Source organism: Cibotium barometz, chromosome 57, assembly GCF_041138505.1.
Source record: "Cibotium barometz isolate CiBa-2024 chromosome 57, ASM4113850v1, whole genome shotgun sequence".
NCBI classification, from domain to species: domain Eukaryota; kingdom Viridiplantae; phylum Streptophyta; class Polypodiopsida; order Cyatheales; family Cibotiaceae; genus Cibotium; species Cibotium barometz.
This window is the reverse complement of record NC_141102.1, coordinates 15,959,561-15,982,627: the sequence shown is the minus strand read 5'-3', so window position 1 is coordinate 15,982,627 and position 23,067 is coordinate 15,959,561. Positions and strand designations below refer to the sequence as shown.

The 23,067-nt window shown below is 41.4% G+C and overlaps 3 protein-coding genes across 4 annotated transcripts in view; 1 reads left to right on the top strand and 2 right to left on the bottom strand.

Moving 5' to 3' along the window:
- Nucleotides 1-6,638: 6,638 nt before the first annotated feature.
- On the top strand, nucleotides 6,639-10,587 carry LOC147606489 (uncharacterized). The gene is made up of 6 exons (XM_086792218.1): nucleotides 6,639-6,664; nucleotides 6,861-7,007; nucleotides 7,472-8,336; nucleotides 8,531-8,605; nucleotides 8,765-8,874; nucleotides 10,151-10,587. The coding sequence occupies exons 1-6, from the start codon at nucleotides 6,639-6,641 to the stop codon at nucleotides 10,392-10,394; spliced, it is 1,467 nt and encodes a 488-aa protein (XP_086648344.1). The 3' UTR covers nucleotides 10,395-10,587.
- A 4,250-nt stretch (nucleotides 10,588-14,837) lies between these two features.
- The window catches only part of LOC147606486 (YTH domain-containing protein ECT4-like), a 52,650-nt gene continuing 44,420 nt past the window's right edge, over nucleotides 14,838-23,067 (bottom strand). Inside the window, exons 9-11 of one of the 2 annotated variants that reach the window (XM_086791726.1) lie at nucleotides 15,932-16,084; nucleotides 15,557-15,876; nucleotides 14,838-15,215 (exon numbers count right to left, since the gene is read on the bottom strand). In XM_086791726.1, coding sequence (XP_086647852.1) covers nucleotides 15,571-15,876; nucleotides 15,932-16,084 — 459 coding nt within the window. In that variant the 3' untranslated portion in view covers nucleotides 14,838-15,215; nucleotides 15,557-15,570. The remainder of the gene's footprint in view (nucleotides 15,216-15,556; nucleotides 15,877-15,931; nucleotides 16,085-23,067) is intronic. The other variant, XM_086791727.1, reaches the window with a different exon arrangement.
- Nucleotides 16,883-19,033, bottom strand: LOC147606488 (uncharacterized). The gene is made up of 3 exons (XM_086791728.1): nucleotides 17,886-19,033; nucleotides 17,481-17,802; nucleotides 16,883-17,358 (listed from the first exon to the last, which is right to left on the bottom strand). Exons 1-3 carry the CDS (start codon nucleotides 18,881-18,883, stop codon nucleotides 17,110-17,112), a joined length of 1,569 nt encoding a protein of 522 aa, XP_086647854.1. The 5' UTR covers nucleotides 18,884-19,033; the 3' UTR covers nucleotides 16,883-17,109.

Below are 23,067 nucleotides of genomic sequence, written 5' to 3'. Positions count from 1 at the left end.
TGCATCCTATGCCATTACACGCATTGAAAGTGTGGAATTGACATCATGTTGTAAGGACACATGTACTCTTATCGACACTTTATGTGTACCTGGCATCCACGAGAATATAATTTGTGTCTTAGCACTTGCAAAATCTGGCCTCAACATCCAACTTTCTGATTACTGCTGCTCCATTTGGACAAAACTAATTCCGATGCACTTCTACTTTCTGGTACATTGCGCAATGGCCTTTACAGGCTTGACATGTCTGAGACAGGAGTAGTGATCCTCATGTTGATGCAATGATTTCTTCCACATCACAACTTATGCACGATACTGAGTTCCAGCATGGTCATTTTGTTCACCTTACCTTCACTTCACTTATGCGGTTACCGCGTTAGATTATGGTTTAGGAGTTGCCACTTATGCAACTCATACACAAGCTCCTGACATTGCAGATAGATTGAAAGAGGAAATACATGTCATATGTAGGATTGTCAATTAATGTAGATTCATCTCAGCATTGCATGATGCTACTATGCTTGACATTGATCCTGGAAATGATCCGTACTCTGAATTAGGATTGTCAGTTAGTGCTATGCTTGACATTGATCCTGAGATGATGATCAGTCCTCAAGTGACTGTGCTTTATAGCAATTGCATTTGAGGGGGGACACAAGTTGTGTATTGTTGATGATGATGTATGTGGTCACTTATGCATTTGACCCGTCCATTGTGCTATGTCTTGGAGACATAACTGTATGCAATGATGCTTTACTTGTTGAGATGTATTACTTATGCTGAACCAACTCCTTGTTTGAGTTACCTAACCTTTGCTGAGATGTATTACTTATGCTGGACTAGCTCCTTGTTTGAGTTGCCTAACCTTTGCAGCTCACTGACATGGATGCTAATGGAGCCAGACTGTTACATTATCTTCAGCTTGGTTACCTTGTCACTATGCATAATTCATGATTCATCTACCTCAATTTGTGTGGGATCACACATCTTCTTTGTTTTTCCATACTAAGAGGCTGCTTTATACTCTCATGATCTAGCTAGATGTATGCCATGTTGCCTCAATTGACAGATTGTTACATTAGCATTTTTGGCCAGGTTTACTAAATCAACCCATTTCCATTGCTGATTCTGTGTCCATTGACACAAGATATTTTTCAGATGTATTGGCATTTAGTGGACCTTGACAGCTTATACATTGTTGTTGTTCACAATGATCACATTCTTAGTGTATTGCTGACTCAGCTGAGCCTGTTTTGGCTTTGAAACAGTCCTCTAGTGCTATTGACAATTAGTCAGATTCAGCAACCTCAATTTTCCATATTGTTCTACTGCCATGGGTCATGCATTACTTGAAGAGCATGCAGCCATTGTGATTTCCTGCTAGCAGCAGTTGGACACGCACTGCCTCTAGACATGCATCTCTAGACATGCCTCTAGACATGCATCTTGTTTGGCTAATACAACCCTTGTTGCTTCTGCATTACCTCAGGCGTAATTTTTTCCCTTTGATGCTTTGGGAACTAATAATGGGGTTTCAACCATGCACTCAATTTTTAGCTGTTGCTTTTGACCATCGACAGATTCCGTAGTTAATTTGCTCGTGACGTTACAACATGTATTTGATGTTCCAGACATTGGGCTTTTATACTATTTGGGTATCTAGTTCATACCAATTGAGGCGGGCCTCCTGCTATATCAAAGTTTGATGTTGCCTCTTATCAGCGCACTGTCGGATGCCTTCTTCTCTTTGCTACACCCATCTTGTGTTCAGCATGCAGTGTTAGTTGAGCAGATTGCAGCATTGTCCTAATACTTGGCATTGGCAAGAAGTGAAGAATTCAGTCTTCTTTATGCTTGTACACCTCATAGTCATTGGGCGTTATGATCTAACACTAAGGTGTCACACAATGGTAGCTGTTTTCGACAACAACCACCTTAGGTTGTGAATCTGAGTACAGCAACATTACATCTATTCAGGCATGTGTTGGCTCCGTCGTCTATTGGTAGCTCTACCTGTTAGTCTACTGACAGATTCTGAGTTTTTTATGCATGGATACAACACATTAAGGTGCATTTCACTATGTCGTCTCAGGAGAGGCTCCATGCAGGAGAGAATGCCTTAACTAATGTGCCTCACACGCCAATGTGGCATATGGGTTTACCTAGTTTCTGCTACACTCTGTAAATGTTCACACCATTCACTTCAAGGGGTTTGTTAGCCTAGAAGTCCCTGGTGTGAACAACCTTACACATGGGCACTTTCTACCTTGTGCCTAGCAAGGGTTTTTTTTTCCATGTGTTCATGTAGAATCGGGTACGCCGCCCTCTGTACCACCGATACATGAATATTCAATCTGCATGAGCGAGATCTCTACAGAAGTCTTTTGGTATTCAAAATTGAGGGTGTTAATAAGCAGTGGTTGTTGTCACTCAAAGAAATCCCTAATATCATAAAAGTGCTATAGGCACACGTTATGTCTCGTCATTCAGTAGCATTGAGGAAGCCATGAAATGGTTTGACATGTGGTATTCAAGCCTTGGTGACATGGATGTGGACGATTACATAATAGATTCTATGAAGAGTGCTAAGGAACTATTTCACTTTATGCGAAAAGCATTGCTCATGTTGAAAGGGGGATGTTATGAAGCCGTTGAAGTGGGACGTTATGAAGTTGTTGAAGTGGTACCTATAGAAGGAAAAGCTTTGGCTATCCGATGGTTATTGATCTCGCCAATGTCATGCTATACACCCCAAATATTGAGTCAAGCTAGGCAAACTGCATCATGTTCGTGCATATGATCCAAGGGATAAATAGAAGTCTTGGTTTGCGAGCAAGCCCTTTATTTTCCCTTTATAAAAGTCTTTAAGCAAGCAAGCTTTCTCTTCCCTTCAAACATTTCCGTGAAGTGAAAAGATTGTGGGTGGAAAGAAAAGTAAGTACTAGCTATATTTGCACTTTCTCTGTTCAATGCTTTTGTCGCGTTAGCACTCTTTTGTTCATTAATCAAGTGTATTCATTCCGTCTAGGCATCCTAGTAAGATGCAGAACACCCGATCCCATTCCGTCCTTGATATGTGAAAAGCATTTTCTACCATGTAGTAGCTATCTTTTGATTTATTCTCTTTTTTCTCAAGGTTTTCATAATTGGACGTTAAACCCATTCCATATGATGGGGGTTGCAGGAGTTCGTGGTGCCACCCTTTTATGTGCCATTCATGGTGCTTTTCACCAATACCTGCCATTCAATCTACTTACCATTTTTCTCATTTTTTCTATACAGCTTTTTTTCGATTACCACCATCTCGAGGGTGGGCCTATTTAAAAGCTCTAGGCAATCAATTCTCATTTATTTTCTCCGGATGCAAGACTCAAACTTACGACTCATGGATTAACAGTCCACTGCTCCACCGACTGAGCTAATCTGAAACAAGAATGGGTGTATTATTGACCTGAATGCAGCTTGTGGAATCCAATACCCCCTCCCCAGCATAACCTTGATAAAACCGGTGGGCGTTTCAGTTGGTAGCAAAAGCTAGACAATTGCTAGTGACGGATTGACGTTGGTTGCAAAGTTGCTTTAACACTAATTCCATTAGGTACTGCAAATTTCTTGGTACACCATATTCATGTAGGTAAAGCATCCAATTTGGGAGAAACTCAAGTTGCTGCTGATCAATCCACTTCGAGAATTTTTTTTTCAAATTTGCATGCGTTTGGAGGCCAAACAGAGATCCCGCTGCACTCACGAGCATATGGCATGGCAATGGATTCCTATTTGTCTAATCCGCTTATTTTGCAGGTTATAAGTTAGATCAAGAGGAAGAAACCTACAACATCATAGCTGCTCATGGTTATTTCAATTGTTTGATCTTCCAGTATGCTAGCTTCAACAATTCTCGTTCTCTACACGTCTTCTTAGCTGCTTGGCCCATAGTAGGCATCTGGTTCACCGCATATACCCAACTCCTTTATTTCTCAATAATTCGATGCTTCAGTTCCTCTTCTCGTTATTCACTGTTATGAGTGGAGCTTGTGTGTTAGCCACATCAACCCTAGGGCTAGGGCTATTTGTACTCTTGTATTCCATTCATTCCTTATAATTATAATCGAGTACTTTCCATCTTCATTTCTGGTCTCTCTCTCGTTCTTTGAGCTCGATTCGACTATGTGTCTATGTGTACATGTGTGAATGTGCAAAGCATCTTCTCCCTCATCCAACACCCCATTGGCAACGCTCGTATATTTCCTCCAAATATTCAATTTTGTCAACTCATGGAGCAACACAGAATAATTCGCAGATACAAAATTGAAGATGACACCACCGTATACCATAAACACTTTCTTTCTCACTTTCATTTCCTTCAATCCCACTTATCCCTTGAAAAGATATTTGTCGTGATGCATACACATGTCTTTAGAGGATTATAGAATCACACTCTTATTTGTCGCCCATAACCCATAGGAGATCACACAACTTTTTGCTCCAACTTTCTATTCAAATATCACTCTAGTATCAAACTAATTTATAATACTTGGACATTCCTTTGTTGAAGATATTTTTGTATTGTTAATCTTTTTCATTACTACTCATTTAGACAACAACAAGAAAAGGTAATATTTATCATCGATATAAACGACACACACCCCATCGAAGTTCTCAATGAGTACTTGATCACGCCCTCGGCTACCTATCCATCCTTGATTGCATCTTATGTTCATACTAGCCCATGATGATTATTTATGACTTTGTGACAACTTAGGACAGTTGCTTGTTGTCACCCCCGAGGAATGTTATGAGGAGTTAAATAATGGAATATATATTCCCACGTTTTCTATTATTTATGAATTGGAGTTAATTCATGAAATAAATATTCCCATGTTTCCCATTTTTATGAATTCTCCTAGATAGGTTTAGATTCGGATGCTTTTCTAAATCTGGGTGATCGCGTACGCGGGTGAATCCGTAAATACGTGGGAGTATTGGTTGCATCATCTTGATGATATGAATTTCGTATGGTTGTTTATATTTTCAATCAATTAATTTAGTAATTGATTGGCTTAGTTATTAATATAAGTGCAGATCATTGGATTGGATAATGGAGGCGAGTTGGTGGTGGTTATTAGGAATATTTTGAGATGACCGATTTTAAGTGTTAACAAATAATATTCCATTTTGTGACAACAAGCGCCATTAATTCATTTTAGGTGTTATCCATATTCTTATTGATGATGTATATATTATTTGGGGCATATAAAAGCTCCCTTGTGCAAATTTCAAATTTCAAGATATGTACACCTTTATATGGTTTTAAACTCACATCTATTTTTGAAGTAGTTTAGCTTGCACTCTCAAGCAAGCTACTTTTGAAGCAAGCTATTCTTGAAGAAGTCGACATATTTGGCCCAAAAGTTACCTCAAGAAATATATTTAAGCATACAAAGAGGAAGCATGGGCTCACTATTGTGTGGGACCTAACCTTGTGTCTTGAGCAATTGTTTATTTTATTTATGCTTGGTATTTAATATTGTGCAAACAGTTATTTGGTTTCATGTCAACCTTCCACAACACTTTATAAGCTAGATTTTATGTTGGAGCTATGTGGTAGCTTCACCTTCATGAAATTTGGAAGGTTCTTACAAAGGCTTATTTTTATCCAAATTGATATATTTTGGAAGGCAACATATTTTTTTGGTTTGGGAATGATTGTTTTGCTTCTAGTTTTTGTGTTAGAGGCCATGGGCAAGCGATACATATTTCATTAAAGTCACCCGAGACTTGCACTTCGCCCCTCCATGCTAGACAAAGTTTTGTTTCAACCAGAAGGAATTAGTATAATCTATCTCCTTCCATGCTAGGTCATCATGTGACAGACATAGGTTTAGGATATTAGTCCTTCTCTCATAAGGCTTGTGCCTTTTTTGGCGGCAACAGTGGGATTTAGACTCGCACCCTTGTTTATAAAAAGCATGTGTGGCTATCCCTAGGTTACCGGCTCATCGAGGTTATTGAGGTTATGAGTGGTGATATTTTGAGTTGCACCCTTTGATTACGAGCATGAGTGCTTTACCACTCAACAAGGACGTCCATAGGTATTAAAATGATATATACATTATGACTATGTGGGTTGAGTTGGTTTTTAAAGGATGTTTTGAAGTTCCACTTTCTTTTGAAAGTGTTATTCTAAGGGCCTTTTCACATGTGTGAATTTTGGGCGTCTAGCGAGAAAAATGGGTGGTGCCTGGTGGGGAGATGGACAAGGGTGAACACCCCCTTTGAAAGAAGGTAGAAGTTTATTGGTGAGGACAAACTAGGGAATATATAAAAAATTTGGGAAATTCTAAGGTTAAGGTTAAAGCTTTTTGGAAATAATTTGACCTGAAAGAAAATTCTTGAATTTTGAGACGTTTTCAGCCACAAATTAAGATTGTGGGGCCTAGATTGCTTTTTTTTTAAGAATCAATAATAATTATATATAATAACTGAAACCGTTCAAAAACTACCAAATCAGAGCTACAGAAACATATTTACTACTACTCCTCAACTTAATATATATATATATATTGGTAAAAAAAAGAATATCTTCGAAATGAGCGGCCGACACGTCACACGTAATCTGAGGGAGAACGTTGCTCGCGATGGAGACTAAGCGGCCTTTCACACGGTGTGCTTGCCAGTACTGTGCGACGACTGGGTCCTGAGAACGCGCAACGTTAATATATTCGGAAAATTCGAGATTATTCGCGGAGAAGTTTCCTGCGCAGCCTCTGGGCCACCGACACCTGTCCCTCGAAGGAAGTACCCGTGCCCGCCTGCTTGAGGCTTGTATAATACGTTTCTCTACGACTGTGGGCCTGTAGGTATTATCCTGGCCCCCCCTCCCCCTCCGTCCCCCTCTTGCAAACCTTTCAAGCCGTCTGCCTGTTGCTCGCTTCAGCTCCCTTCGCAGCTTCGGCAATCCTGCCTCCCTCCACAGTACCTTCTGGTGGTGCTCCCCTGCAAATGAAGTATGCTCTCTTTTCTTTTCCTCGTAATTAATGGCAGTAACACTAACTTTAGGGTTTCCGGCAGCTTTGCTGTATGTCTGCATTTCTCTCCATCCGCTTCTGTATGTGTTTGTTCGCGAGCGCGTGCTTGCTGCTTACTGGTCGTGGAAAGCAGCATCTTGCTGCAAATTGAGGTTTCTAGGTCAATAATTATTTTCTTCAGTAGTTCTTTCTCCTGCATGTTTTGCTGTTTGACGCTGAAATCAGTAGCATTCTGCCGCAGAATGCTACTCAAGTCGCCGTTTAATTCCATAATGTTGGTAACTTTCGCTGCTAACGAGGCGTGTTGTCTCACAGAGATAGACACACACACACACACACACACACACACACTGAATGCGTTTGTGTTTTTTTCATTAATTTGTAAATTCAGAATGTCCATGGATATTCTCAAGCTCAGCCTCCCTTTGAATTGGTCTGTGCAGGTTGAACGTTGCACAATGTAGGTCTGCTAAGAAAACTGTTGCCCCCAGGGGACTGCGAAGAAGCACCAGGAACTCCTCCTCTTCTTCCTCCGTGCAGCAGCAGAATTTTGCAGATTTACTTCAGGAATCGAGTCCAGAAAGCCTGCGGTGCCTGGCATTTCTGACAGTCTCTATTTCGCCCCTCTCATGCAAAGCTCAGAAACATATAGCTTCAGAGAAACAAAGTGGGAAGGCAAGGCGAGAGAGGAAGAGAGAACCTAGCAGACAGAGCTCTTTCAAACTTGAAGCTTTGGGAAAGAGGGAGCCTCTAAGGCAGAGGTCTTCCAAGCTAGAAGTTTTGGATGAAACCAAGCCTTCCAAACATAAATCCTTCAAGCTAGAAGAAACCATTGTCAACACAGAGCTTGCAAAGAAGAGGTCTTTCAAGCTAGACGGCTTTGTTGAACCAGGGATTAATAGGCAGAAATCCTTCAAGCTAGAATCCTTGGTTGAACCTAGGGTTCTGAGCAGGACATCTTCGTGCACTACTATTGGAAGGAAGAGAGTTATAGGAGTGGACGACTTGTCTGAGGAGCTAACTTTTCCCGACTTCAGCAGTCCTTCGTCATCCTCTTCAAGCTTCTCTGAGTTTGAGTATTCTCCCAGGAAAAGGTTTGCATCTCCCAGGACTCCTTCAAGCTGCCTCGACAAAAGTCTATTGGCTTCACTGACACTCTCTGAGCTCGAGTGCTCGCGTAGAAGGAGCTTTCCTGTCACGAATACGCCTTCTACCGCTGTGTCTCGCCTGACTTTTGGCCCAGACCCAGCAGACGATGCAGAGTACGGCGGTGACTCGCTGTTGGAAGAACTTCCATTTGATTTACTGGTATGCATGGCTTTTTCCTGCCCGGTGTGGTTACAAGTTTTGAATTTTTCTTTCCTTTTTTATGTTTTGTTGTCCCGCTCTTCTAAGTTTCAAAGTTTGCCTACAGTGGTATTTCTATTGTAATCTTAGGCAAGGACTAGTTTGTTTTCGTTTGTTTTCGTGCTTTTAATGTGCTTTTTCTCTGCATTTTGCAGCTGAGGATTGTTTGCTGCCTTCAACATGATGATTTACAAACGGCTTCTTATGTCTGCAAGCGCCTCATGAAAGCTGTAAGTCTGCTTGCTTCATTGTTTTTAAATAAAGAGTCTTAAGTTCAACTGGCATGTAGTTCCTTCTTTCCTCATGCATTCAAGTAATGTGCAGGGAACACTTGATCAGCAAACCTAAAATATCCTTGCCCCTGGCTGGTTTTGTTTTGTTTTTTGCAGGTGTCCATTGCCCGGCAATGCCATTTTAGTTTCACTACTCCTCACAGAGAGAAGAAAGGAAAGAGGTCACAGCTCTTTCTCGATCTTGAAGAACAATCGACACCGCAGGGGTAAGTTGTAATGGTCCATAGTGTAACTCGCGGAAGCTCTGGGAGTCTTTCTTTCAGCCCTAAACACTCCTGGAAAACCATCTGATGCAAAACGCAGATATAGAGAGAGTAGAGAGAGAGAGAGAGAGAGAGATATGCTGGAAATGCAGTATATCGCTATAGTACAAAAAGGTACTCTTACACACAGCCCTAGGCTGCCTTGAAGAAAAGGTGATAACACCCAAAATTCTGTCCCCTATGGGACATCCTAGTGACCCAAACCCCTAGAGGGTTGAATGCTAGAATTTATAGGCCTTTGGCATGCTTGGGGGAACTGGCCGACTGTCCCTTTTCCCTGGTTCAGCTTCAGCCGACAGCGCATCTTTCCTTGCCATGCTCCAATACCACCAAACAGCAGTCCTTGCTCCACTTCTGGTTCTTCAAAGTCTTTATCTGGATCAGCGTCTAGCGTCTGAAGATTGTCCATGGCATTGACCATGCACATGACACATAGACTCTCAATTATATATTTGTTGTTAGCCATGGTGTGCAGTGATATGGAAACTCCATTGTTATGAACACATTCGTTTGGAAGGGAGTGAATTTTGTGATTGTTGAAGACAAGTAGGGGTTATCTTCAATGTCCACCCCTGCCCTTTAGAAGTGGGACGATGGAAGCAACCAGGCTTTTCTAATGGGATCTTCATGTTAGTAAATGATGGCCAAAATGTCCAAAAATGGGCATTAAAATGCTAGTAAATGATATCCGTCAAGAGACACTTTGGAAGGTTAGGTGTAATGAATGCTCTAGAAGTAAGGGAACGACTTAGTGTTGTCTGATTTCTTGGCTCTAGGAAGAATGTCTTAAGCAGAACTGGATGCAGTGGTGAGAGGCATGGTATGATAAATAGGTCTACAAAACTGCTACATTTGGTCTTAAGTTAGCCAAATTGTTCCAGTTAAGCCAAATTGTTCCAGTTAGATGGACACCTTTGTACTTGTTGCATGTGTCCTGGATGGCTTGGCTTGTAAATCTTGGTGTGCAGAAGTGTAGAAAGTTATGTGTAGGGTGACTTGTATGTGAAGCATAGCTGCCTTTGTTGACTGGCTGGCTTGTAAAATGGCTTGGCTTGTGAAATGGCTTGGCTTGTAAATCTTGTTTTGCAGAAGTGCAGAAAGTTATTTGCGGGCTGACTTGTGTGTGGGAAGCATAGCTAGCTGCCTTTGACTGGCTGTGGTAAGACGTGAAAGCTGACGTTGTGATTGTGCTGGCTGGCTTTGTGTGGTTGTGTTACAGGGGCTTGGAAGGGACATTTGTTCGTCCTCCAACGCCAGATGCTCCGAGGCAACAGCCAAGGCCTGCGAAGTCGATGTTTTCCCATTATGAGGCCTGCCCGTTTGCACCACCCCTCTTCCAACAAGAGCCTCCTTCTCTGTTTGTGCACTCGAGAAAACCCTCAAGGCCGCTAGGCGTTGCTTCCCACCGAGTTTTGTTCAACGAGGATGAACTCTGCCAAGCTGTGGCACAGAACTCCCTTTAAAGATGTCAAAACCATTGAGCATCATGAGACACTTTGTTATAGCTGTCACTCGTCATTGTGTAGCACATTGTTAGTCTCATCTCTCGTGAGACATAGCTTTGCCTCTATAAATGTCTTGCGGGAGACTTTACTCTAGAATGTTATTATATATATTTTTAGGCTGTTAGAAATTTGATTATATTCATTTTGATAATTATGATGTTAACATCAGGAGAGACAGGCTTTGGGCAATTTGTTTGAGTTTTTTTTCTAAGTTATATTCTTCTTGCCTCGTATTTGCTTGGGTTGGATAAAGACGGAACCATAGATGCCCAGTGCCTTATATTTTTGATTATTTTCGTGTTAATAATTATTTGGACTGTTAGCCGATCATCAATGTAATGTACCTTGGTCAGTCCCAGAGTTAAGATTTGGCCAATTTGTTATTTTTTTAAAAGTTATTTTCTTTTTACCCGTGGCTAGCTTGCTTTTTGACGGGATTATAACTTTTTTCTTGATTTTTTTCTCTTAAAAAAACTTATAAAAATATTTCTCAATATAAATGGTAAAATTCTTGCAATCCCATTCCTTTTGGGATGAAATTTGACGGGCAAAGGCAACCTTGCTCTGGTTGGAATGCAATAGATGATAAACAGTGTAAAAAATTCGTAGAGAAGTACTCAGGGGGGTGCCCACACATCCGTGGACGCGAGAAGTATGCAAATGGTGTGTCTGCTCTTGATGGGTTTAATAATTCTGGTCGTTCACATACCACCGAACAAGTTATATTCTAAAGTTTGGGGTTTAATAATTCTGGTCGTTCACATACCACCGGACAAGTTATATTCTAAAGTTTGGCCTTGGAGCTAAAAAGTTTGAAGATTCTTCTTAGGGAAACTTTTTGTATTTATACCAACTTTTTTCATGGATAGTGCAATACTAATTATTATTGTATAATGCAAAGGTGTAGTTGGAACCGGTGGTTATTTTTGTGCTTACTCTATTTATTTTAACGAAGGGAAGGATGCGCAAAATTGAATTCTGGTCCTAGCGTCAATTATAGAAATTGTCTCATCATAGATGGATCTTGACTCATGAAGGAATTGCACGAGGTCATATACACTTACGCTGTTGAACATGATGTGATAAAACTTGACAGCCAGTACAAAATGTATTTTTAATTACTTATAGAATAAATGGATGAAGACAAAGATGAAGGAATTTATTCTAAATTTTCTGTATTGATGAGATATGCATCGATAAAGCTTGAAAATCTTCCTAAACAAGAAATCGATATTGAAGCATGGTACAATCCCAAAAAGGGGGAGGGGAGGCAATTCTGCAACATAAGTAGAAAAAGAATCAAAGCCAAGGCCACAATAGGAGGAACAATAAGTAGTGATGAAGAATATTCTTCAAGTGTGCAAATCGACAAACTTTGCTTCATCAGATGAAATTTTCTTGGATGAGAAGTGAGACTTGTTTAACAAGTGGTAGTGGTCAAATCAACAGGTCTATAATAAAAAAGGTGGAAATAGTCTCAATACCAAAGATCAACAATAGGAAATAGTCCCAATTGGTGGTTTTTTGCAATAGGCCATCAAAATAGTGTTGGGAATGATAACCTTGTAATAAGTCGGCCCAATGAATAAGTGTCAAGAGCTTAAAGTAAGAGATTGCTTCAGATATAGTTGACCATCATCACACGGTAACTTAATATTCTTTGATCTTGTTTGTCTCATATCATCCTTATCTTTGCTACTTATTTGAATAGGCTTGTTCTTCTTTTGCAACGGGGGTCACACTCTCTCGAGAACAACATGCAAAAGATGGAGATTTTGTTTGAGTGACATGGAAATGATGGTTGTGTCAAAAAAATTAGATTACTAAGAATAAAATGACATTGTGTGCAATCAACTAAGCTTAAATAACAATCCAAAATAAGACATAAGTCGGAGAGTAATCTAAGAATTTCATATTATAAGAAGAAGAGTGTGCTGTTCGATTATAATACATTCATGACAGTGTATTTATTACTAAGGGTGGATAACTAATTATTCTTATGACTTAAAAACATTTTTCGAAAGTGATGGCTATGTGAATATTCTCATTCTTCCATACTCATTTATGAATACTCATTAAATGAAAAGGATGAGTAATTGATTCTCTCTCTCTAGAAAAATGATAAAATATCATTGTATTTTTTCATAAATCTTGGTATTTCATAAATTTTAGTCGAAAAAATAAGATGACATGTATTTTCTAATAACCCCCAAGAATGAGCTTGGATTTTCCCTCATTTGATACACTATGTGGTAGAAGATCAATGGAGATTAGAGAACCTCACAGTGCATGTCAATAAGCTTAAGAAGAAAATGAAGGTAATCCCCATGCTAATGGAAAAGATACATCAATCACCTATTGATACACCATCTGGTAGAAGATCAATGGAGATTAGAGAGCCTCACACAATGCATGTCAATAATCTTAAGAAGAAAATGAAGGTAAATTCCCATGCCATCATGGTTCCATTTATTGTTTTGGAAAACCCCCAAGATTGTCCCAAGACTTCAAAATTGTAGAATGTTAGAATTATAGCTATTATGTCATGGGGGTTCACACTCTGCTGAAGCTAGGAGAGATTTATTAAAGAAAAATCGAAACAGTCCTTTACTACAATACTGTAGAAGACTACAAAATCTATGTTGCTTTCACAGTTGAAGGGGTAAAACTTCTTGCATGGGATCATAACAACGATAATGAATACTATGCAAAGATATCGCAGGCTAAGAAAATCAAGTTCTTTCACCATGAGTTTGAGAAATATGTGATGGCATATTAAGAAGACTATATTAGGTACACCTACTTACAAGCTTACATCTGTAGGTACACGTATCCACACTTGAGGCTCACATGTCCAAGCTCTTGTTTGCAAGCTCTCTGTCCAAATTCACGTCTTTTTATTCGAGTGTGTGTGCTCATGTCCCCTACTCAAGAGCTGGTTTAGCTTAATTTCTGATGATTTTTGTGATATTTTGACGTCATTGGATGTTTAATATTCATAATCTTAATTAAGGATTGTGACAACTAATTAAGGTTTAGCATGCTTCTACTCTACCAATTCTACAATGCATGAATAAATTATGAAAATTATAAAATGCATAAAAAAATCACTCCAATTCAATCTAAGGGAGCTCAATACTTATGTTTTTGGAATAGATTCCACTCCTAATCACAATTGCTAAGAGGTGCTCACAAGTAAACTATTGAAGGGAAGCAGTCTCTATTGGTGATTGTCAAGAATGGCTTGTATACAAGTGATTAATTTTTACATTAGGTTGGCAAAGCTTAAAAATGATCCGACCCCCATTACTAGTCTTTAGCAACTATGTATACTAAGTCCGTGTACTTTCTTACACTAAGCTCATGGTAGGGTTGCTTTCTATGTTCTTGCGCTGCCTTACAAAAGAAGTGTCTGTCAACGTGAGTAAGATGGCAACGCATCGTATAATACATTAGGCGGGCAAAACCATATTAACCTACAGAGTAGTTAAGAGAAAAAAAGCTGAAGACCAGACTAGCAAATAAGTGAGTTTTAGGCACCGAACAATTGTGAATACCACTCCTGCTCGTTGAGCCCCACTCCAACAAAAAGGTAGGACACTATGAAGGTGGGAGCGTTGAAAGCCATAAGCTTTGCCATTTGAACTACACACCAAAAATTAAGTGTGCACTTTAGAAGCAAGTATGTCAAAACGTTCAAAAATGAAAAAATTTCCCCCCTCAATAAATGAAACTATTAAATTAAGCGTACAACCCATTAAATTAAATCACAACCCACTAATAGTCGGCATTAAACAAAGAGTTTTCATGCCCAAGCCAATGAAAATGAGCTTCAAGATTAGACCAAAAAAGCTAAGGGTCTTTTTAAGTTACTTGCTTTCTCATGCAACATCTCCAGCTCTATCCCATACCCAATCTCCCATCCCACCCCAGACCAAGCAAACACACCCTACCTGCCCACATCTACTTCATGAACAAGTATCGTATACTAGAAATTGACTCTTGATTTACCACACATGAAGAACCCTGCACTACCAAAACCCACAATCTATTATACATCTAGCATAGCAACAACGTATCTAGCCTCCTCCCCAAAAAAAGCTTCCCATTGCCTGCTGCTTTTTCGTCTTTTTAAGCCCTACCGCTCCCCGGTCCTCTTCCGCCCCCCCCCCCCCCCCCCCCCCCCCCCCCCCGAAGAAAGTAACTGACACACCCAAGTAGCATGCTTTTATCTCCAACCACCAACACTGAAATGTTCAAATGCTTATTCATCAAAACACTATAACCAACAAACATAGGTCCATAATACACATTAATGTTACATTTAAAACTTCGGGAATCTAAACAGCGAACTTCTTGGAAGACTCAACCACACCATGGCGGCACGGGAACAAAATGAAATAAAGGAAAACATGCCTCAAAACTAATATTCATCTCATGTCTAAGCAAAAACCACATTTTAGGATAAACACCACTTTATCCCACATGCATCTAAGGCAATGAAATCTACTGAATGTTTCCAACCACAATCCACTCCTGAAGAAGGGATGCCAACAAGACCAGCCATCAAGAGCAGCGCCATTACATTTACCTATCCAAGCGTTTTAGCAAGGATACTTTACAAAAATGTGGGCCTCAGCAAGCTTAAATAAGCTCTTTTTTGCTCGAAGGGCCACTTCTCTACCTCTTGGAACACTAAAGAGACTTTTCCTCCCTTTAAATTTGGTACCGTCCACAGCTCCACATCCCCTTCTTTAAGTTGATCACCTCAAACTGCACCTGGAGAAAATAATGCTACTGTCTTAAAACAGGTAAATAAACTCAGTGGCTCAAATTGAAAGGGACTGAGCTTGAAAAAAAAGCTGTGGATGCCTCTAATTCTGTCAAATGCTAATAAACTATGATGTAAACTCTCTACTTTTGTCTATCCATGCAAGTGCCCTTCAGCATATCTGATAGCTGGTTGACTTGTTAACTAGATCCAGAGCAATCCTGTATACAGAATGATGGTCTAAGGCACAATCGAGACAGCTCCACACCAACCAACAGCTCACAACTCAACCACCCTGCACATGGTGCGCTGACTGAAGACATCTCTACACTTCAAAAAAACTACTCACCCCACATTTCAATGCTACTTTTCGGAGGTTCTGGAACTGCTTAGAGAACTCTCTACCACCCCTGCCTGTGATAACTCTTGGCTCTCTGGTTGTGAAAAAGTTGCAGCAATCTGAACATCCTCAGCAACAGCTCCTTTGAAACTCTCAACATTGTCCTGTCCATCTGAAGTCTTCAGTAGCTTTTCACTCTGACCAGCATCTTCAATAGACTGACCCAAACCAGCATCGTGTGATCGGCTTTCTGATGCATCGTCCTGGGCAGGCTTCTGGTCTACCTCTTTGTTTGCACGATGCATGATCTGTACAGGGCCAAGCATAAACTACAAGTTAATGCAAGCTAGACTGTAAGGTTTTGCAAGCTAACAGTTATGGTACCTGTTGATGCTGCAGGTGAGTCTGCTGCCTGGCCCTCTTCTCCTGCATAAATTTTTGGCGTGTTTCATAGAACTCAAAATCATCCAAAATGGACGTTTTCAGACTGTAATTCTTGAAGATATTCAGCATTTCTGAGCCTTGGCCTAACGGCACCTGCATCAAGCCACCAAAGTTTTCAAAAAATAACACAGCAGATTTCACAAGGCAAGAATACCCACATCAGGTCTGCAATCCACTCTGATACTAACAACTTATTATCCAAAATAACCCATGTGCTGAAGGTACTGTGAGGGTGATTTTTACCAGGCCTTTTTCTGTCTAGGGAGCTTCACATCATGTACATAGCTCTAGGGTCATGCCAATGTCATTTCAGTATGCAGACATCGGGATAGATACATGTCCATGCAGGGGGGCCACGGTGGGGGGTTAATATAGCTCATCTTTGGATGTGTGTGTGAATGTTTCCTCTTCAAATACATAATTGCAATCCAAGCATAGGAACGTGCCTTGGTTGGGGTTATTTACATCAATATTAACCCTAGGAGAAAGTATAGATGAGGTGTATTGAGTCTTCTTTTAGAAAAGGTCAGGTGCAAACATAGTTGCCAGGCGTTTCAGAAACGGCAGGTATGAAACGGGTTTCATACGTTTTGAAACGTTTCATAAAAGGTAAGAAACGGGTAAAAAAAGGTTTCATACAAAACAGAAAAAACATGTATATTTTTTACTTGAAATATACAAAAGAAAAAACTATTGACATAACTTATAAGAGACCACATTGAATTCATTTCAATAAAAACAGAATACATGTAAGATATGATGATATCAAAACAAAAATCAAAAGCATCACCACGTGGGTGATGATTCATGACTCAAAATCCAAGATCAAAATAAATAACATGTCCAAAGTTCAAACTAAATAACATGTCCAAATAAAATGATACTGGCAGCTGCTAGCTACTATCTGCATCCTCATCTGCATCCTCATGCTCATCCTCATCTGCATCTTCTGCCTCTGCAGCCTCACTCTCAAGGTCACTGCCGGTAGCCGAGTCCTCAAATGCCTCATCCTCTAGAGGTGCAGGTGCACCACTAGTACTAGCCTCTCGAGAAGATCGTGTAGTGCGAGCCGGAGCCATGATCTCCTCATAGAGCATAGAATAGATGTCTCTCTCCTCCTAAGGAATGTCGGGAATCTCCTTGCACTTCATGATATCAATCTTATCTGGATTCACTTGGCGAGGCTCAATGGGATGACCCTTTTGTTCTAGCAATCGGAGATTGCAATGACAAAAGACAAGCCTCTCCAATTGTGCTGAGGACAGTCTATTTCTCTTTTTCGTGTGAAAAAGAGCCCATGTACTCCAGTTTCTCTCACAAGGCCTTGAACTGCAATCCTGGGAGAGAACTCTCAGTGCAATCCGTCTCTACATTGCACAAAAAAGAATGTTAAGTTAGAGTCAAAAAGAGAGTAGCATTTGAATGTAGATTTTGAAAGAATAGGACTCACGAGACAAAGATGCAAGATTCAAGAATCAAGAAACCTTACCAAGTTGGGTGTCCCAATACCGTATTTCTCCCACCAAGACACTGGCTCCAACTGTGTCTCCCTGAGCAATGCAGTAGCTCGCCCAAACATATGGCTACCGTTGCGGTAAATGAGAAGCTCATCCTCGAGCTTTCTCATCAGCTGTATATCACCTCCCACTCCCACCAACTTGGTAATGTACTCGATCCATCCTGACTCTAGCTCCTCATTGAGGTATTGCTCCTCATTCCTCCAAAGGGGATGCAAAATGTGAGCAACAGCATGGATTGGCCTATGAAACCAATCCCAACGCCGATTCCAGATCTCCTTAATATCTTGAACTCTGCATGTAACATGTGACACACATAAGAGATCAAGATTTATAAAATAACTCAAAGACTAAAGTTAAAGCCCAAGGGTGAGCACCTGTCACGCGACAAGGTAGTGAAATCATTGAGAGCTTCACCAATTCTGTCCATGAACTCATAAAGCAGCCCAATGGTACTTCCCTCCATGTCTGTGAGCCGAAGGACACTATACATGGGCTGAAGTGCCTTCACAAGTCCCTCTGCATCCTGCCACCAAGTATCTCTCATGACCATACGAGAGAATGCTATAGACTTGGGCTCATCCTTGTCCTCCCATGCTGTCCATTCACGACACACAACAGTGCGTAATAAGCCATGTCGCACTCTCACTAGTCTCTCCACCACAATAAACATATATGCAAACCGAGTTTTGGAGGGCTTTAGAAGCTCAAGATCACTATTGGCCTTGTACATGCTCAAAACCTTTGGCCTCTTTGTGACAAAGTTCACCATGGTAGATGCAGCTGAAAATACATGGCTCACCCAATCAAGCTTTCCCACATCCTCAATCATCAAGTCAAGGCTGTGTGCTGCACAAGGTGTCCACACAATCTTGGGGAACTCCTCCTCTAACATCCTGCCCATGGATACACAATTGGACCCATTGTCCGTGATCACCTGCACAATGTTATCAGGCCCAATTTCATTGATTGCCTGGCGCATGTGGGACATAATGAACTCCCCTGTAACCACTATCCCTGGCACCGATGCATCTATGGCACGAATGAACATTGTGCCTTTGCAGGAGGACACAAGAATGTTGTACACATTTCTCTTCCGCGCATCTGTCCATCCATCACAAAGCAAAGTACAACCATACTTTGCCCAAGTGGCCTTGAGAGGCTCCATCTCCATCTCCACAGCCAGTTGCTCCTTGCGAAGCTCAGTAGTGCGCAATGTCTCGTAGGAGGGGCCATCCCACTCACACCCAATGCGGGAGATAGCTCTCATTGCCTTCTTCCATCGAGGAGTCCTGACAATGTGGAAGGATAATCCACATTGAATAAACAACTTCATCAACTCCCTCGTTGCCTCTTTCATGGCAGCCTTTTGCATCCCTGCCTGTACATGTCCTTTCTTGAACACTGGAAGACTAGTTCTTTTGGCTCGAGGTGCCGAGCTAGAACCACCTGCAACACCACCTGCAACCTCACCACACTGGTATCTTCCTCTCTGATACTGCGAGTCCTCTTGGAGACACTTTGACGTGCTTCAGGCTCTCCCAGATTGGGGATATCCTCAAGGGGGATACCTAGCTGCATGGCCTTCCAAGCCTTGAGGCTATCATAGATTTCTTGTGGCACATGCTTACATGGCCCAATGCCGAAACCCTTTGTTTGTGAGAAATGTGCCTTCAACCTGGTGACACTGCCATGGTGCTTATCAGCACAAAAGTTGCATTTCCACTTTTCGGAGCCTGAGCCACCATATCTAGACTCGAAGGTGACATTGTTCCAAAGAGAATCACCTGTTCGAGGCATCCTACAAGACGAGGATAAATGCAGATTGTTGGCCCTGCAAGTGCGACACATAACATAAACTAATCTCAATAGAGCAAGGGTGGACCGTGGAAGATATGCCATAAATATTGATGGAAGAGAAAAAAGTGTGCTGTTTTGTGAGTTGTGCAGAGAAAACCAACTTAAAGCAAAACAGGACATTACCCCTTTGGAAGACCTCCACAAGGCCCAAGGACACCAAGGAGCAGGGGGTCGACAGAAGCGATGGAAGGACAAGAAGGATGGCACGCAAATCGGCGAACTCACATGCGGCGGCCACTGGGAAGCGTGATAATATGTGCCGTACGAATCCAGGAAAGAAAACGTTTTTTAAGGTTTTTAAAAACTGCATGATGTATGAAACGCGTTTCATACTGTACGGAACGTTTCGTACGTTTCAAAAGTGTATGAAACGCGTTTCTATGCAACACTGGGTGCAAAGTCATGGAAAACCCATGCAAGATAGCAGTATGGGGAATGCATGCAACAAACCACTTGTCGTCCATGATTACTATCATGGAGGCGAGACCCATGCAACTACATTTGTCGTCTTCAGGGATGGGAGGGTAGATGGTACTGGCTTCTACCACCAGGTGGCCCTAGGTGACATCAATGGAGGCTGAGAGGAGCTGCTGCTTCTGTTTTTTTTTTCTGATCATATATGCATCGGGAGGTGCAGCCGAATTAAAAGCTCGGATTCATGAGGTGTGTGTAGAATCTCACTGTGTGTGAGAAAACATCAAGGGGCTGACAGGACAAGAAGAGGATAAGATGTTGGCTTGTTGCCACCAAGAGATCGTAATTCCAGATGGAAAAGAGGTTGTTATGCTGCTATTGCGGAGCCTCATGGGCACGCATGCTCTTGTAAAACTCAAGACTCAATAGATTGGAGGAGATCCGCGAGAAAGGGTGGGGTAGCTTGTGGACTGGTTTCAAGGCTCGGGCCAACAAATAGCCATGCCTGGGCATCCAGGTGCACAGGCGATTGGCTGCAGCAGAAGGCTCTGGAGTTCTAGATATGTTAGAAGAGTAAGGACATCCCTGAGCACGGGTGCCCATGAAAAACTAAGCCAGACTTGTTGGAATCAGGGTATAGCAAGAGGAGCTATGGAGGATGAAAGATATCCATGATAGGTCTTTAGGACTAGAGTGCAAGTAGAGAGAAGATATGGAAGCTCAAGCCAAGACCATGGTGCACAAGGAGGGGGGGGAGAGAGAGAGAGAGAGAGAGAGAGACAAAGAGACAGAGAAACGATAACACACAATAGAGAGGAGTTGTACCACAAAAGCATGATTGTATTATGATAATACTTCCACCATGTACAATGCTTTTATAGGCGCCAAGGCCTTATTTTTCAACCCTAAATAAGAGGGTGTAGGACACTTGACCAGACTCTAGACTACTTCTGAAATACCCAACAAACCCCCCTTCGGAGTGAGGGTGGAGTTGCATGCATAACCATCAATAGTCATGTACTCCAACACAAGCAAAAACCAAACATGGACCCCGCAACTAGCTCAATGGCTCATGAACATGCCTGAGACCAGACATGGACGTCGCCAAGAAAAAACGCACGAGAGTAAAAAAGGCCTCTGAAGCCTTTGGACCAGACTGGCCGGGCAAAAGTTGGTAGGTGGGCAGAAGTGACAGTGTGGAGGAGAAGCCGCCATTCTCCTCCAGTGAGGTGTTGCTTGCCGAGATGTTGTCGAGGAAGATCACACATATGTCTGCCTATGGCACGAGACATCCCATGATGATGAAGAGGTGGTCACAGGCATTGTTGTTGGTAGTCCAACAAAAAAACGTAGAAACCCTAAAAATGAAAAAAAACCCTAGAAGTGCAAAAACCCTAAAAACACAAACCCTAAAAGTGCAAAAACCCTAAAAACATAGAAGCCCTTTATTGTAGCAAAGAAGAAGTGGGATACCATCCCTATTGTATCCCATGCATCTATGTCCAAAGCAATAAAGTCTTCCATCAAAGCTTAAGGCCATCAACTTTCAAGAATTGGCCAGAATCGAAATCCGTACATGAGGTGCACGGTTTCTTGGGGTTATGCTTCTATTAGAAACTTTGCCACCATTGCCACTCCATTGCATGATCTAACCAAGAAGAAAGTAGTGTTCAGATGGGGTGAGCGTTAGAGACATGTCTTCAACTTATTGAAGGAGAAGCTTCCTACTGGACCGGTATTGGTCATTCCAGACCTAGTGACACCTTCTGTGGTGGAATGTGATGCAAGTGTTCAGATGGGGTGAGTGTCAGAGACATGCCTTCAACTTATAGAAGGAGAAGCTTAATAATAGACTGATATTGGCCATTCCAGACCTAATGAGACCTTTTGTGGTGGAATGTGATGCAAGTGAAGATTGTATAGGGGCAGTTTTGCAACAAGAAGGACATGTGGTTGCCTTTGAGAGCCAAGGTTGCAACATGTTAAGAAACACTTGCAGGTTTATGAGAAATAACTTCTAGCCGTGATTCATGCTCTTACTTCATGGAAGCATTATTTGCTTGGGGCTAATTTCATGGTGAAGACGGGTCATCAAAGTCAGAGAGATTTTCTGACCCAAACTAAGCTTTCCAAGAAGCATATGAGGTGGGCAAACTTTTTGTCCATGTTTCATTTCCAAATTATCCATATACAAGAAGAATGTGGTTGTTCCAAATGCTCTATCTAGGAGACCACAAGTACATTCAATGGCCATTGCCTATCATAGAGAGTTGGATTCCATGAAAGATCACTATGTGCATGATGAGGACTTTGGTGGGATTATGCAGAAGCTAGAGGATGGTTAGACACTTAATCACTATTCCTTAAAAGAGAGATTTGATAATGGATACACAATTATGCGTAACCAAGGGTTTGAGGCAAAAAGTGATTGAAGAGTCACACGCACCACCTTATGCAAAGCATAGAGGTATTGCTTCTACGTATGCATCCGAGTGTTTGACTTGTCAAAAGGTTAAGTCCAAGATTGCTTATGCCTCTACCTTATGCCCGAGAGGCCATGGGAAAGTATAGTGATGGACTTCATTTTTGACTTGCCGAACCAATTTCACTTGATATTATTCCAAATTCTTATTTAACTTTTCAATTTCAAGTAATTATACACCCAATTGCTGAAATTCTTCACTAATTACTCTTTCTAAATTTTTCACCTCCATCCCAACCCCTCTTTCATCATGCTCCCCGCAAATCCCCTAATCAACATGGCATTTGGGAGGATTAGCAAGCATGGGACTTCAAGCACAAAATGTACCATTTGCAAATTTTGTGGAGAACGTGTCTTGAATGTTTCTCTTTCTATGTTATAGAAAGTGTTATAGAAAGTGTCTTGAATGTTTCTCTTTCTATGTTATAGACTTAAATGTGACTTGTATCAGTTATGAGCATGCTTATATAATAAGTGTCACTTCAAATGCCGTGTGATCCCCTTCTTTTCTTATGAAAGACAATCTGCTCTGGTTGAAGAACTTCCTCATCCACCCACTTGGCATCCATAGCTGAATAATTCTTGAACTTGACAAGATACTTTCTAGTAACCTTGCCGTGCGATCCCCTTCTTTCTTATGAAAGACAATCTGGTTTGGTTGAAGAACTTCCTCTAGCTCTTCAACTTCCGGTGAATCCTCGTTCACTGGTTCCAAAGGTTCGGAACCCTTATAAGCTCTTAGGAGAGTGAATAATCCAATGATCGGGTAGTGCAAGTCTGAAAGCCGTCGGTCTTTTCCAATA

Bases quoted from the DNA above. Each gene is read 5' to 3' on its own strand.
- LOC147606489 (XM_086792218.1), top strand. From the start codon at position 6,639: ATGGAGACTAAGCGGCCTTTCACACG. The intron at 8,337-8,530 runs GTATGCATGGCT...TGCATTTTGCAG, and splicing joins AACTTCCATTTGATTTACTG to CTGAGGATTGTTTGCTGCCT. The intron at 8,875-10,150 runs GTAAGTTGTAAT...GTTGTGTTACAG, and splicing joins GAACAATCGACACCGCAGGG to GGGCTTGGAAGGGACATTTG.
- LOC147606488 (XM_086791728.1), bottom strand. From the start codon at position 18,883: ATGCAAAAGGCTGCCATGAAAGAGGCAACGAGGGAGTTGATGAAGTTG. The intron at 17,803-17,885 runs GTGCTCACCCTT...TGTTACATGCAG, and splicing joins ACTACCTTGTCGCGTGACAG to AGTTCAAGATATTAAGGAGA. The intron at 17,359-17,480 runs GTAAGGTTTCTT...TGTGCAATGTAG, and splicing joins GTATTGGGACACCCAACTTG to AGACGGATTGCACTGAGAGT.